We start from the raw sequence: 17167 nt of genomic DNA, 5'->3' as shown, positions 1-17167 counted from the left end.
TCCAAAATATGAAATTTTGGAACCTTTACCAATTTGGTAAAGGTATTGGTCTCATTTGAGAGGTAACTAGATTCACTGACTAGGAGCTATTTCAAGAAGTACATTAAATCAGGCAGACAAAAAAATAAATCTATGAACGAGTATTTCCTAAGCTTCCATAGAACATATAACTGATATAGAGCAGTGCTTACCAACTTTTTTCATGTCATGACAAACTAGTAAATAGGGATGCTGGTCTAGGGGGTTAACTAACCTCAGCTTGCCCTAAGACTCGTTGGGGACTAGGGGGCATACGTGTGGTGGACTCCCACATCAGTATATCAATACATTGTCCATTCCAACCTTCAGTATACTGCCTGGGAAGTTTTGGTTGAACTAGCTAGAGAAAATGACCCTGAATTAGCACTTTCAGAAAAGGAAAAGATGTATCATTTAATTTTTTGTTATAATAGGGATTACCAACAATAAAAACAACAGTATTTATGTACAACCAAATGTGAACTTTGACCCCACCCCATGAATGCTGGTTTTGCTGGACTTAATGAAGATTCAATAACATAGTTTTATCTTACATTTTCAGATGTTTTTAGTCACCCTTTAAAAAAAATCTTTCAAGTTGTTGTTAGGCTGTTTTGTTCAGTTCTTACAGATGCTGTTGAAAAATCCATGTGCCAAGGATGCTGAAATGTTGCAAGGGCCTGTTAAGCTTTATACTTACCCTGTTTTTCTGTCTTTCAGTCGATACTCTGGACCCTGAAAAGCTGTTACAATGCCCCTATGATAAAAACCACCAAATCAGGGCCTGCAGGTTTCCTTATCATCTTATCAAGTGCAGAAAGGTACGATATTATTTTCTCAGTTTGCCCATTGATGGCCTCCTGAGTTCTTTTAAAAAGCCAAATTTTATAAATATCAAATAATTTTAGCATATATGTTTTAATTAAATGCCAGAATTGCTTTGGGTTAAATGCCAACATTTATAGAAAAGAATTTCTTTATTTCTTGGATATGTAAGTTTTTTCTCATTTTGGTTTTTCCCCCCAGCTAGTGACACAGCACCCTTAAACAGTTTCTCTCCAGTCTTCTCACCCTCTGTGAAACAGAGGAAACACTAACTTTTACTAGTGATAAGAAATCATTCTTGCCTTGTAAATTTGATGTACTTATTGTCCTGATAAGGATTGAGTACTGTAATACACTTATTTCTGATTTTTTTATTTGTTTAGAATTGTTAGAGAAGTTGAACAGCTAGAGGTTAACCCAAGAAAAGATTATTCATAAAAATAACTATTTCTCCAAGTTTCAACAGTAAGCATCTTTAGGGGGAGGGGGAAAAAAAAAGCTCAAAGAGTTTTTTTCCCTCTGGTCACCTTTTGTAGATTTAGTTGATGTAAGCTAATTTAATGCTGATACATTAATTGAGACAGTTTGAAAGGGTGGTTAGAATAGAAATGTCAGATACAGAGGCCAGAGTTCTGCCAGGATTTATGCTTGGAAAACAATTTAGGTATTTAATCCAAACCTGCATACAGTTCACATATGCATTAACATTCTTCAAAGGATGTTTCTCTTGCAGTCCTGGAGACGTGATTATAATGCCATTGTTGATTATTTCTCAGCTCCTTTCAATCTCTAGAGCAAGAATTCCTTAAGGTTGAACTTAGACATTACAGACCAGCAGATACCACCACAACTTCCTCCTGTAGGCTCTCAGACATGTCCCAAGGAGAAAGGTTGGGAAAGGGAGCCAGGTGGTAAAAAGACGTCATCATAACTCCCCTCTCCTAATGCTCTTAATCTTCAGCCACAAAACCTTTGCATTAGAATGCCCACTATCCCTTTAAAAAATCATGGAGATACCTGCCCTCACAATTTTCTCCATCTTCTATTTTTTTGCACCCTACTCCCCACTTTACATTATTTTTACTTTTTTGAGTATCATTTGTGATATATCTTTTGCTTCTCCTAATTTCTTAATTGCTGGTAAACTTAACATAGGATCTGGGCTATATTAAACACTTTGTTTTGTTTTCTTGTTTTGTATTAAAATAAGGAACTTAGTCAACAGAGTGCTCTATCATCTGGACTTTCCTTAGTGAAATAGCTGAAATAAAGGACAAATTGTTCAGAGCCTCATTTCAGGCATCGTTACTTTAAATAAGTGTTCCTGTGTTAATCTGAAAAATCATTGGGTTTGCCTCTTCTGCAGCTCCCTTCCCACAGCTATTTTCCTGCACTCTTGTACTGCAGCAGCAGGGGCGCTACTGCAATGCAGACAAAGTGTGTTTTAGTGTTGCTGTTCGTCCTGAATATCAGCTTTCAAAGACATCCAGAGAGCTGTGCCTTACAGGCTGTGCCACCGGACTCGCATGACCCTGAGAAGTAAACAGGGAGAAGATATAATTCAAATACCCAGTCCTAAATTCACTGTTTACTTCCTTATAAACCATTTTAACCCCAATATCTGTGTTGTCAGTCTTTATAATCATAACAAAGAGGTAATGTCTCTGTGATCTGTATAGGTGATAAATAATTCTCTCTTAATGTTCTGCTGAGTGTACCTATCACAGTTCCACCACAAGTTTATTGACAAACCCCTTTAATTTTTTTCCCAGAATCATCCTGATGTCGCAAACAAACTGGCGACTTGTCCCTTCAATGCTCGCCATCAGGTTCCTCGGGCTGAAATCAGTCATCATATCTCAAGCTGTGATGACAAAAGCTGTATTGAGCAGGATGTAGGTAAGACTGACTAGCTAAGATGTTTCAGTACTGGAGGTTAGCTCCCTCAAATTTATATGATGCTACATTATCACCTTGATTTTTGGCTTTCATCATTTCAGAAAAACAATACCTTTCTGCCTTTGAGATTTTTAATCTTAGCAGCAAAAGATTGTCAGGTTATGTGTGCCAGACTTCTTTCTCTTCTGAACAACCTGATTGATTTCACTAATAATTCGTTTAAAAATAAAAATTCTTTTAGTACCGTAAATACGGCAAACATCTTTGTTTCTGCTTCTCTTTCTTGTCTTCTGTCGGAAAGGAGATAAGACCTGGTTAGCTTTCATCCTATCCATTTTTCAGAAACAAAGACCCTGCAACCTTTTAAGCCACTAACTCCTTTAAACATAATAACTTGGCAGTGTCCCCTTCTTAAGTCAGAATCTCTGTTGTCTTGCAGTCAACCAAACCAGGAGCCTTGGACAAGGGACTCTGGCTGAGAGCACATGGCAGTGCCCTCCTTGCGATGAAGACTGGGACAAAGGTGAGGGGCCTCCATGTCTCTTTCTCCACAGTGCCAAACTCTGGAGTCGTTTGCTCTGGACAGAAGGAAGGGTCTCCTTTTTTATGAATATACCATGTTGTTCAGAATGCCTTATTATTCTTACTGAGCCCCAGTACAAAGACATTTGTATCTCTGTGCAGACACATGGAACAGCCTTTCCCACTTGATTGGAAAAGAACACTACTTTACATATGTTTTTTTCATAAACTGTGTTATACCATCTGTGTTTGGTTGTTACTAGGCATGTTTATTCAGAGAAAGCAATGGCACCCCACTCCAGTACTCTTGCCTGGAAAATCCCATGGACGGAGGAGCCTCGTGGGCTGCAGTCCATGGGGTCGCTAGGAGTCAGACACAACTGAGCGACTTCACTTTCCCTTTTTACTTGCATGCATTGGAGAAGGAAATGGCAACCCCCTCCAGTGTTCTTGCCTGGAGAATCCCAGGGACGGGGGAGCCTGGTGGGCTGCCGTCTATGGGGTCTCACAGAGTCGGACACGACTGAAGCGACTTAGCAGCAGCAGCAGCAGCAGGCACGTTTATTATTATTTATGTCGCTTGTGTTTATATCCTTCAGTTAAATTCTTGCTACTGTGTCACTTAGGGTACTTGACCAGTTTTTACTTGCTTCTCTGAACTTGTTTATTATTTCTCATCTCACAAATTCGACCAGCGTGAATTGGTATTTTACCTAGTAGCACCACAAACTGTGTTTTGTTTCCTTTGGCAGATTTGTGGGAACAGACCAGCACCCCATTTGTCTGGGGCACAGCCAGCTACTGTGGCAACAATAGGTAAATGAAAAGACCTCATTCCCACCGCTCCCTCCCGGAACCAGAGTGCTCTGTTACCAACAGAAGGCTCCAGAGCATGTATTGACCTCTTTCCTCAATGATGTTACTTGGTGGTAATTTGTCTAGATATAGTTTTGGTGGGTTTTTTTCTATTTATTCCTTGAGTCATAAAAAGGTCACATGCTTTGCATTAATTCCTGTGGGAACACAAAAATACTAGCTTGTCGTCTAGCACAGGAGACAGTGGCGCCAGCCATTCTTATGTCTTAGAGTTTTTGCTAAGTTCATGTTATTTTAATGCTTTGAAAAACTTATGGAGCTGTACTATATGTGTTATTTTTGCTCTGGATAACTAGTGTCTAAGGAAAAAGTAATCTTAAAAGTTTCTGATTTGAGATTAGACAATCCATAATACCAATTATGTACAGAAAAAATTCATCTCCTTCCCCACTGATTTTGTATCTAATTTAAATCTCTAAGATTTTTCATTACCACTTGATCTTCAAACCTTTTAAGATCATGTTCCGAATTCCCTGGCAGTCCAGTAGTTAGAATGCCACACTTTAACTGCCAAGGGTGCAGGTTCCATCCCTGGCTGGGGAACTAAGATCCCATAAGCCATATAGTGTGGCCAACAAGAAAAAAAAAAGATCATATTTCAAACCCAAATGAGAGCATTTCCAGATTAGAAAATGGAAATATTAGATAGTAGACTTCATTTTATCCTCAAAGAGAATACTTAACCAATTTTTATTTTTTAGCTCCTAAAGTCAGTTATTATAAGTGTAGTTATTTGTAGTTTATGTATACACTGAGATAGAAAAACTTAAAGATGAATTCCATTGGTACAATTTTAATTTTATCTCAATTCTGTGAGATTTGTTGCCTTTAGTTTGGTTGTCTTGGCATTTTTTATCTCTTATGTATATTGAGTGAGTTGATGAGCCTGTCATACAATTGAACAGTAGATGGCATTGCTGTTTATCTCAATTTCTAGAAAATGAAAATGGTTAAACCCATCTTAATGCCTGTACAGAACAGTGAGCTTTCCAGAGAAGTGGTAATCATTCTAATTGCAAGAATGTTTTGATGGAAATGTGTTTACATTTCAGAATGTAGGTGGTTGTTTTTCCCCAAATTACAAAAAATACATTTTGATTGTCTTATGTTTGCCTGCCTAAAGAATGCAAATATGCCAGCATACTCAAATTCATCTCTCTTTTTGCAGCCCTGCAAGCAACATAGTTATGGAACATAAGAGTAACCTGGCTTCAGGCATGCGTGTTCCCAAGTCTCTGCCGTATGTTCTGCCATGGAAAAACAGTAAGTGAAATAGTGGCAAAATGCTCTTGCTATGTGTTGTGCTAAATAAATACAGTTGGTCTTAATTATTCAAGGACATGTTCAGTCTGAATACCGAATACCTTGCACCCATATGACCCTGAGAGTGAGTGCCTCCCCAAATTTTGCATCTTAAGCACGTCACTCACTTTGCCCTAGTCCTAAGCCTGGTTAGTAACAGGCAAGTACAAGGTCACAGAAGCCTAAAGAATATTTTCAAGACAGGGTGATGGAGAAAGAAAGGGCAACCCACTTCAGTATTCTTGCCTGGGAAATCCCATGAACAGAGGAGCCTGGGGTCACAAAGAGTCAGACACATCTTAGCAACTGAGCACGCATGCATACTACTTGAGCTTCCCAACAGAAAGCTCTATGCTGTGTGCTCTCATCAGTATTCTTATCTGCTCTTCAAAACTATAAACAAGGAACGTTTTGGTAATTAAAATTTTTTAATTAGAAAATACATACTAATTGCACAAAAAATTGTTTGCTTTGCTGGTAGTTGGCAGATCTGGACCCTGAATGAGTCTCTTAACTCCCAAGACCAGAATTATCCCCACGTTTCCTTTTCCTGCCTTTTCAGTTCTCTTTGTTTCCTGCCCACTCCCACCTCTCTCATACCATTTCTCAACCCCCATCTCAAGCCTTTGGTTTCAGCTATGACTAAATGCCTACTTCAATTGTGAATTACTGATGGCTTAAAAAATTACATTTTTGCAAATAAAACTCAAACCGAGAAAGAAAAAAAAAGAGTGACCACTGACATCGGATTCCATGGATAAATTTGGGACCAATAAAAAGACTATCTATTTCAGCTAGGAGGAAATCATCCCTGATTTTTAAAGCATAATATCAATAGGGAATTGGGATTAGAAATTGGATTGCAAGGGCCTGAAAGGTAATGGGTAGAGACAAAATGAAAGTAATGTTATAAGAACCAGCATAAGAATGGTATTCAGATGTCTTCCCAAGGCTTCGGAGACAATGCTGAGTAAACAGGTCTGAAATTCATGTCATACCACCCTAGTAAAGAAATTCCCATATATTGGTACACCCAACATACTGTCATTTTTATTTAATATATTCCTTTTCCTGATGTTGCCCCCAAATTCAGATTTCCTCGATTTCAGTCTTTGTTGTTGTTGGAGCTAATTTTTAGGTGGCTACAAGACCCCCTTTAAAACATTTCCCTTTGGATAGCTGCATTTCCACCAGTATGAGATTACCTAATCATGTGCCATAAGGCTTGATAGGTGGAAGACTATTTTCTTTTTCCGTGCTGAAATCCAGTCACTAATTTTAAATTCTACTTTATTATATAATTCCATATACCCCAGGAATAAATCATTTGTGTTTAGTAAGACTAGGGGGTGGAGTGAATTTCAATTGACATGGTGTATTTATTTTGAAATATTTCTACTCCATAGATGGAAATGCACAGTAACTGAATATTTCATCAAGTAAGTGTTTCAGTTTTATTTCACAATTTTTTGAGATGGTAGCAAGATTTAACTGGACATAAAGCAATTTGGGTCCAATTTTCTTTTAGATTATGGTACCAAATTAAAGCTCTGTGTGTGCCTTTCGTTTTTTAAGTATATAGCCTCTGTTATGGCTTTACATGCTAATGAATAAACATTTACTAGTTAAATTAGAATTCTGTTACAGGCCAAGTTGCTCTCCCTAACGTTAGTGCACATTGCCTTTTCCTTTTTTTTTTAATCAAAGTTGCATTCTAGATCTATCATGCCTTTTTAATGGACTGAGATTAATCAGACAGCTGTGCTTCACTGCTTTGCAATTCTTTCCTTGTGCAGTACAATTTAATACTCATCAAAAAATTCATACTTTTTAACTAGCATTTTAAAGTTTTGGGTCTCCAAAAGTCTGTAGATCTTATTGCACTGTAGATCTTATCTGAATATTTGATTTAGCAGAATCTCACAAAATCTATATAAAGAGACCAAAATCTTTTAGTTTTCATAGATGAAGCCCATGTTTGAGATACCCTGTGTACCCACAGCAGAGCCAGGTTTGATGCTTCAAATGGCTGCCTTGGCTGAGGTTGACCAGCCACATGGCTTCTGGCAAAAGAGGAATATTGTTGGACCAGGAATGGGATGATAATCCCCACTGTCGTGAGATGGTAGGCCTTCAGTGAAGATTTATTGAATGAATGAGTAATTGGCTTGTTGCCTTGTAGTCCATTCACTTTTTCTGAACAGTGAAGCAGATGGATCTTCTGCGAGCTAGGGTTTGTTTTGTACCAAAACTGATGTTTCTTCTGTTGAGAAACAAAAGATATTCTAAAAGCAAACACCCCTTAGCTGAGAACAATAATATTTATCAGTTGCTTCTAGGGATGGGCCATTTTTCTTGGTAGGTTCTGACATCAAATTATTAAATATATCTGGAAGCCAGAAAATTGGATTTAGTCCCAGAAGGGAAAGAGACACAACTGCACTGGAGTGCATCAGAAAAGCACACACAGACCTGGGTAAATGAAGAACTTTGAATCCTTCCCTGGCACACTGCTTAAAGTGTTTGGTGTTCATCCAGTATGGATAGCTACCTATCCAATGGCTACTCTATGGTGAAAGCCTAGGAGAAACTTCTTGTCACTTAAGACTAAACACTTTTCTGCTTTGGAAAAGTGATAAGCTCATTACACACTGATAATTTTTCTGTATGTGTTACCACAGAGGAATAAGGGGGAAGATTTAGGTAAGAATCCTTAAATAGCCACAGATCTTCTTATCCTCTTAGTTAAAAATAAAGCATCATTTTTTGAACGCCTGTTGTTGCAGAATTCTCTTCTTTGGGTAGATACACACACACACACTACACACACACACCACACACACCCACTACTACACACACACATACTACACACACACACACACGGAAGGCATGACTTATTCCCTTAAGGAACTTAAAGAGTAAGCAGAAACTTTTTTTTATTGCGCATACAGGAAAAGGGTTTGTTCACCTTGCACTTAAATGCTTTATCCCATTTATGTTTTCATCAACAATATTTTACCAGATAAGTGCCTCAGAAGCAGGTAATACCGTGTTCATTTTTGTTCCCCTATTATGCATTGTGGGCTTCCCTGATAGCTCAGCTGGTCCTGGGTTGGGAAGATCCCCTGGAGAAGGGAACGGCTACCCACTCCAATATTCTGGCCTGGAGAATTCCATGGACTACATAGTCCATGGGTTTGCAAAGAGTCGGGCAGAACTGAGTGACTTTACTTTCAATGTGCATCGTAACATCTCAAACAATATTATTAAATTAATGAGTAGATAGGGTATATGAAAAGAGAAAAAAATAAGTTAGTTGGAATTAGTCCAGAATTGTCTGGAGAAGTCAGTTGCCTGGATAGTCAATTCTGATTTTCTCTTCACCCATGGTAACTATCAAGGACTGTATATTGATCTCTGTATAGAATGTTTTTAAATCAATTAACAAGTTTCTGTGTGATTAGTAATACTAAAGAGCTAAGGGTCAGAAGGTACCTGGTGTTCTGCCCTTAACAACAACAGGTTTTTCCAGCAGACCAAGAGACTGTAATTGGGCTGTAGTTGTGTGGCCTGTTGTCAGATGTGGTTGGTGCTTCTGTCATTGAAAGGAACTAAGAACTCTTACTTTTTTCTTGTTTCCTCACAGATGCCAGACCCTGGAAGACTTTTCTTCCTGCTACAGTGGGTTCTTCATTTTTTTTTCTCCTAATCTAATTATAGAAACATAAACTGTCTGTGACTTTCAAACTGACAAGTACCTTTTTTTTTCCCTCCCCACTTTGAGTCCTTACTCATTTGATGCAAGAAAAAGCCCTCATGCTCAGAAGAAATGTTTCAAGTAAACCATCATTGTAGACAGCTTGATAATTTGGTTAAGTGCCTGCAGCCCCAAAATCAGAATTCATATCCCATTCCGCATTAATGAAACAGAATCATCTAAAGTCACCTTAAAGGATCCAGCTAAAGCAGGCAAGAAATTTGGATTGGAAAAAGTAACTGTGTGTTTGTGTTCTCTGACTCACATGAACCAAATTCCTTCTAGCGTTTATAGGAATGGACCTTTTCTGATCAGTGCATCTGTTTACTGAGTCTTTGATGTTGATAGCATTTATATATAGAAATATACCCCATTCTTATTTAGAATCCTTAGGGCATCTTGTTCCCTAAACTTTTCTAACTTAGGATAGGTTTCTTTTCTCTTTCCCACATTTCAGCTAGAAATTGTACTAGCTGTCAAGGTAGGTGTGGATTATGTAGGAGTGAAGATTAGAATGAAGAGGAGGAACCAGTGTACATGTGGAGAAGAGATAGGCTTTCCACCTGTGTGTGAAATTTGATTAAGCTCAGAGCTGAAATGTGTGAAGGCCCTGGGACGTGTGTGTAAAAAGTTAGATTTCTGAAATACCCAAGGCTCTGGCTATCCTAGCATCTTGTTGGCCCTCAAAAGAAGACTTCATAATCTCCCAGACTAGTTCTTTATTTGGTTGGTTGTTTGCAGATTTGGTGTAGTTTGAGTTTAAAACTGTCTGGCACAGGAAGGGATTTGCGATCTGGTATAGATAGGGACTCAGAGGAAGCATACTGACAAGTAATTCCAAAAGTGATCTCTTGAGCATTGTTTGTAGGGGAAATGGGCTCTTATGGAATGCTTCTTCCACAAGTTTCATGCAAAACAGGATTCTCTCCTAATGAAGCAAAGCTATCTGTTTATTTAGTTCCAACTTCTATAGACAGATTCAAGATAAGCCCTAATACAATAGTATTTCTGCTTCTGCTTCTACTGGTATAAATAAGTGAATAAGTAAACTATTTCTTCTGGAGAGGGTGGTGTGGTGTATTGAGGAGGAAAAAACAGCCATTATGCCCCTAATTCTGGTCACTTAATGTTTGTCAGTCAACAGCTCACAACACTTTAACTTTATTTAAAAATAGTTTTAACTGGAAAATACAAAACCCTTTTGATTTCATTTATTTGGGTGATAACAACCCAAACTGTCTATACTACACTTGAAACCCAGAACTCCTACCAAGTTTAGGAAAAACAGAAGTATGAGTCTTATTGCAAAGAATTAGCTACTTGAGTATAACTCAAAGAAGAGATTAAATAGAAAAGAGTTACTTTGTGGTTTTTAAATATCTAGAGAGGCAAATTAGGCTAGCATCTATCATTCATGAAAAACCGTATGTTGTTATTTTAGAAGGACACCTCTTTGTTCACCAGTTCTAGAACTTAACCAGCAATACATCTGACCTATCCAAGTGTGAATAACACTCACTATAGGCAAATGCCTGCCTATATTAATTTTGTTAGCTCACAAAATAGACCACCCCATTTTCTCTTTAGTAAACTAATGATTAAAGCAGCCAGTTTGCTTAGGATTTTTTGGGGGCCTAGGATACACTAGTTTGGATTTAGTTTGCTGGAGATTTTGGACATTCCCAAAAACTAGAGCAAAGAAGTGCCTTGAATTCTACTACTGTCAGAAGTTAGGAGGTGAAGCTTACTTATTTTTGAGACCTTTTTCAGAGGCTACCTTCTGTTTGGAATATGAACAGTGGAAAGTAAACAGTTGAATATTCTACCCTAATTTCAGTGAAGGTCAAGTGTTATGGTTAAAGGTTAAATGTAGACATGTAGACATGTTTCAGAAGCTTATCTTAGGCTTTGAGTTCTGCATTTTGATCTTATCCAGGAAGGGAGAACATTTGCTTTCGGGAAGGTTGCCTTTCTCTGTGGGTATTCTAGAAGTGCCACTGTGATTTGCAAATGTTCTTACCAGGAATAAACAAATTAGGTAGTAAATGATGCTTAGGTCTCCCTATAGCTGTACTTGAGGTAAACAAGGAGAGTATTCGGATTCAATTTCAAATAGCGCACTGCAGTACCCCTTCATTGGTGAGACAGAACAGTAGCTGCTTGTGTTAGTCTCTCACACCTATACTGGCATTCCGAGAGTCCTTTATTGTACTTTTCACCATTCATATTACACTCCAAGGTAGACAAAAACTAAAGGGATGATATTATACTTCTTATTACCATTTTTAAAGAGGCAGGTTATAAAAATCAAGATGATTTGTATACTATGTTTTAAATGATTGAAGCAGGACTGTCCTTGGGGAGAAGATACCTCTTAGAAAATACGTTTTCTTATGCCAGTTCGATGGGTAGAATAAGGAAAATGACTTAAATTCCATGAGAAAATTACTATAGTGACTGCTCATTCTTTTGACCACTGTCTTCCTGGTACTGTTCAGGTTCAGAACATACTCACATCCTACTTCATAGGTGTGGCTTCTTCAAAAGCCACTGAAAACACATTAACCCATTACCTTGTACCAGCAGTCTCAGCTGACTTATTCCAGCCATACTGAAGTCTGAAAAACACAGACCTGTGTATGGGGTGGGGGCTGAGTATTTTTTTGCCCTTGACACAGCAGTTCCACTGCCAGTTTACTTAACTCTGATCAACTTGGTAACTGCTATAACAAATATAAAATCTCAGGTTGTAACAGCTAGGAAGACCAGCATCCTAGGCTGGACAGTAACCCTGGAGAAAAGCCATATGGTCAGCAGATTTGCATTCGTGTTTACCTCATTTAAAAGCGGTTTTTTGTGAAACTAAAATAGTGTAAGCACTTTTGATGAACATCAAAAAGACATTCAGTTGTTTTACTTTAGTCTGCTTACATATACACATATATATGGAAGAAATGAATCTATATTGTATTAAAAACTACTATATATGAACCCAACCATGCCTCTTAATTTTTATTAAAATACTTGTCACTGAAATAAAGGATACTTTCCCAGCTCATCTGTTTCTGTCCTGTTTCCTCAGGCATTTCAGGATTTCATCGGACAGGGTTAGGGGCTTAAATTATTTAGCTCCTTGTGTTGGTTTTCTCTAGAGTAGAACTTTATAGCAGAGGTGCAAATTGAAAGTCATGGAAAGTCTTGATCTTTAGACGTTTCATTGAGATATGCTTTTATCGAATTGGAAATTTCAACAGAAGAGTCGGTGTTTTAGCTTTATAAGGCCTTGAAAACCAAACATTGATACGAGTCTACTAGGTGTGTATGTTTGATATCCACCTGTCATACCTCATATGCTCAGAGCTGGAGGGGAGTTCAGAGAGCACTGATCCACAGCTTCATCTGGTCTGTAAAGAAATAGGCTCTGTACCAATGTGCAACAGGACATACTCTTTTAGGAAAAAGAAGGATAAACACAAAATCCAAGATAGTTGTTCTCTCCAGGGGAGAAGTCAGAAGGATAGGATCAGGAAAAAACACAGTAGTAGTCAGTTTAATTGGGTTTTGGGTTTCCCAGTGTTAACTAGGCTTTATACATGTGTATTAAACAATGTAATTTTAAAACATCTAAGAATAATTGCTAAAAGCATTGCAGAAGGCTTACTGTAAGCAAGCCACTGTTCTTACTTAACATTTTGAGTATTTTTAACCAAGGGTAGGGAAAATTTTCTGTTTGCCTAGAATACCAAGCTTGTTAATAGTGTGCCATGACCATAACCTGGGCCTTCTGATTCCTAAGGAGTTACTGCCTTGGGCTTCTGTAACCGTTATGCTTCTCTAAATGTTAATTCTGCACTCAGCCTCTTACTCTCTCAGGCCACGTGTTTCCTCCTCAACTTGTTTCCATGTCTACCAGTTTGGACTGCGTGGTTAGTCACTTCATTGGGCTAAGTCAGCACCCTGAGTTCCCTTGAATCTGTTGTTTTTCTGCTGTCTCCGCTTCACCAGTTGTCAAATCAAGCAAAACCTACCATCTCTTACTCCATTCCCTCTGGGTTATCAAGCATAGTGATAGGAAATCACATAATATACCAACTGACTCCACTGCAGATGTATGAGTTTTTAACTCAAGGACTCATTCCTATTTGGCTTTTTTCAGCTTTACCTGGTAACTATTATATTCTTTTTATTGTTCTCAACTTTATAGTCCCTACTTTCCACCCTTACTCTCAACAGATGGCTTTGCCTCTCTTCTTTGTAGAAAAAATACTGGTCATCAGACTTGACTTCCTCCTTTTTCCCACCCCTAGATTTGAATGCTTGTGACATCCATTTTCTCCTTTTATCTTAGAGGCATACTTCATCTCTAAAACTAACCTCATCCCTGTAAGATAGCCCTGCTGTTGATGTATAACAAATTTCCCCAGAGCACTGTGGATTAGAACACGTGTGCTAAGTTGCTTCAGTCGTGTCTGACTCAGTGCAACCCTAAGGACTGCAGCCCACCAGGCTCCTCTATCCATGAGATTCTCCAGGCAAGAATACTGGAGTGGGTTGCTGTGCACTCCTCCAGGGGATCTTCCCTGGATTTAAACACTAGCAAACATTATTACCCTCCCAGTTTCTAAGGGTGAGGAATTCACAAGTGGCTTAGCTAGGTAATCCTGGCTTGGGATCTCTCTTGTGGTTGCAGTCAAGATGTCGGGCAGGGCTACGGTTTTCTGAAGACTTGAAGTGAGGCTGGAGGATTTACTTCTAACATGGCTCACTCATTGTGAGTTGGTTGTTGGCAGAAGGCCTCAGTTCCTCCACATATGGGACTCTCCATAGTGTGTTTGAGTGCCCTCACAACATGTCAGCTTGCCTTCCCCCAGAGTGAGTAAGTTAAGAGCAAGGAGGAAGCTATAAATTCTTTAATGACCTAACTTTAGAAGTCACACTCCATCATTTCCACAGCATGCTTTTGGTTACGCTGGTGAGCCCTTTTCGTTGCAGAAGTCGAAGGAGCATGAATACAAGGAGGCAAGAGTTATTGGGGCTGTCGAAGGATGGCTCTCCCACCTAACTTTTTCTGTCTTCCAATATCTTCCATAAGTTATTCCCTCTTTTCTCTCAATTCTATTTCTTTCTCTTTGTATGTTATATTTTTCAGTAATAAGTAAGTTGTCTTTATTTTTTTTTTTGAAAGTTTGTTTTTTTTTTCTTTTTTTTTTTTTTTTAAACTTTACATAATTGTATTAGTTTTGCCAAATATCAAAATGAATCCACCACAGGTATACATGTGTTCCCCATCCTGAACCCTCCTCCCTCCCCATTCCATCCCTCTGGGTCGTCCCAGTGCACCAGCCCCAAGCATCCAGTATCGTGCATCGAACCTGGACTGGCAACTCGTTTCATACATGATATTTTACATGTTTCAATGCCATTCTCCTAAATCTTCCCACCCTCTCCCTCTCTCACAGAGTCCATAAGACTGTTCTATACATCAGTGTCTCTTTTGCTGTCTCGTACACAAGGTTATTGTTACCATCTTTCTAAATTCCATATATATACGTTAGTATACTGTATTGGTGTTTTTCTTTCTGGCTTACTTCACTCTGTATAATAGGCTCCAGTTTCATCCACCTCATTAGAACTGATTCAAATGTATTCTTTTTAATGGCTGAGTAATATTCCATTGTGTATATGTACCACAGCTTTCTTATCCATTCATCTGCTGATGGACATCTAGGTTGCTTCCATGTCCTGGCTATTATAAACAGTGCTGCGATGAACATTGGGGTACACGTGTCTCTTTCAATACTGGTTTCCTCAGTGTGTATGCCCAGCAGTGGGATTGCTAATAAGTTGTCTTTAAGCTAAAGAAATGCTAACATTACATTCATTAAAAAAAAAACAAAACCCCTCTCCCCCATATTAGGTTCAGTTGCAGAAAACATCAATTTGAGCCAGTCTAAGCAGGAAAGGATTTGTCATAGAGCATTAAATGGATCACAGAATTGTTGAGAAGACTGAAGAAATAAACTCTAAACTGGACTTCCAGAAATAACAGCCAAAGACTGCTCTGGAAGGTTCTGCTTCTACTACAGTTAAGGAAGCTGCCAGTTCAAGAAGCACACTACCGTATCTGCCACTGTCAGCATCCCCAAATGGATGCCCTGCACCCTCTCTTAATCCTTGCTGACTTTAGAAACATACGATAATACATCTGATTGGCAGATCTGAAATAGTATCTGAACCCTAGCTACAAGGGATTGTGGGAAATGTAGTCCAGATTTCCAATACCATACACTAGAAAAGTATCATGTTGAGCAAAACCAACATGTAGAAACCTCCCCACTGCCTCTCTAATGTTTGCTTGCTTCTTCCCTTCAGTGCTAGATTTATTGAAAAAGTCTATACTTGGTCTGAAGTTCCCACTTACTCAATCCATTGCACTCTGCCCACTCTGTTCTGTCTCCACTCAACCTACTAATTTGCAGGACCAGTGGTCTATTTTAGTCCTACTCCCTTGAACATTCAAGGAGAAGCAAGTTGTTGCTTGTGACGCTTGTGGCAAGAGCCATATCAATGTTATGCACAAAAGAATTACTTAAGGCCACTTTCTTGGAACAGGCCTTGGACTTGGAGGCACTTAGAGCCTTGAGCTTCAGCTACTATCTGGACTTGATGTTCCTCATATGTAATCTAGGTTAATGATGTTACTGTTTGCCTATCTTTTCAGAATTCCTCATTCAGTTAATCACCAAATCCTGGAACTTTGCTACCAAAGAAGCCTTCTGATGCCAACCAGTTCCTTGTATCTCTGCTGTCACTGCCTTATTTCAGAGCATCATCCTTGCTTGGGCTGTTAGCAACCTCCTCCGTAGTCTTGTAGCCACTCAGTTCTTCCCATTTCACTTTATCTTCTACCTGCCTTCAAGATATTAAGTAATCGGTTTCCCGTTTACCTAATAATAATAGCAAAGGCTTTTTGAGCACTTGGTCTGTGCCAAGCACTGTATAAAACACTTCATTTGCATTATCACATTCAGTTCCCCTATGAAACAGATATTTTAGGTCCCTACTTGGTAGATAAGACAAGTGAGACTGTATAAGATTTGTATATGGACTATACAAGATTTGACCAGAACTACTTAGTTTCTCCGTGGAGGAACTAGAATTGCAGTCAGGTCTGCTCCCCTGCAAAGGCAGTATTTCTTATTCCCACCACATTTTACAATGGCTCCAGCCTCATCTCTCCTGACTCTGTTAATAGTCTAGCCGTAGTGAACACCCCATCTCTCTAACACACTGTGCTCTTAATGACCACACCTTGGTACATCTTGCTTCCTCAAATGTACTTGTTCCCTCGCCTTCCCAGTGATTCTCCGTTCAGCATATTCCACCTTCAAGTTCCAACTCAAATTTATTTGGGTAACCTCTAGGCTCTCTGACCTAGGCTCCTGTTGTTCTCTGTTAGTACTAGTTTTGAGTTGCGTTGTGATTAACTTCTAAATGCCCATATCAGCCAGTTTAGGGGGAAAAAACCACTCAGAATTCCCTGGCAGTCCAGTGGTTAAGACTGAGCTTCCACGGCAGGGGTCACATGTTCAATCCCTGGTTGGACTAAGATCTAAGACCGTGGTGCAGCCAAAAAAAAAAAAAAAACACTCTCAACATCTCGGTATTTTCAGCAGAAATGTAAGACAGTTATGGAGTGCTTACCAAATCCTTTGAATAGCTGGAGAAGCAGACTGTAACTGGGACCTCTAGGAATGACTCCCAGAACACTACCAAACTAACACCAACAGAACTACAGCCTTGATGGCCAGGGGAATACTGAGTGTGAGAACACAGCACCATAGTACCACCCAGGGATCAGGAAGCTGCTGACAAACAGGACGAATGACCCCACAACATATATAGTATCAGATTTTTGTAGAGCTACTGACCAACATAAACATCCAAATGCATGGTCAGCAGAGGAGC

At 39.0% G+C, this 17167-nt stretch overlaps 1 protein-coding gene across 2 annotated transcripts in view; it reads left to right on the top strand.

The window, feature by feature from the left end:
* Window positions 1-17167, top strand: part of GTSF1 (gametocyte specific factor 1) — a 24823-nt gene extending 7656 nt beyond the window's left edge. The window contains exons 3-9 of one of the 2 annotated variants that reach the window (XM_055584973.1): window positions 739-839; window positions 2616-2742; window positions 3182-3265; window positions 4017-4080; window positions 5309-5403; window positions 6849-6881; window positions 9089-9193. In XM_055584973.1, the coding sequence (XP_055440948.1) occupies window positions 739-839; window positions 2616-2742; window positions 3182-3265; window positions 4017-4080; window positions 5309-5403; window positions 6849-6865 (488 nt within the window). In that variant the 3' untranslated portion in view covers window positions 6866-6881; window positions 9089-9193. Of the gene's footprint in view, window positions 1-738; window positions 840-2615; window positions 2743-3181; window positions 3266-4016; window positions 4081-5308; window positions 5404-6848; window positions 6882-9088; window positions 9194-15920 lie in introns of those variants that run through there. The other variant, XM_055584963.1, reaches the window with a different exon arrangement.

This window comes from Bubalus kerabau, chromosome 1 (genome assembly GCF_029407905.1).
Source record: "Bubalus kerabau isolate K-KA32 ecotype Philippines breed swamp buffalo chromosome 1, PCC_UOA_SB_1v2, whole genome shotgun sequence".
Lineage (NCBI taxonomy): Eukaryota > Metazoa > Chordata > Mammalia > Artiodactyla > Bovidae > Bubalus > Bubalus kerabau.
Note: the sequence above shows the minus strand (reverse complement) of the source record. Positions and strands in the feature narration are given on the sequence as shown.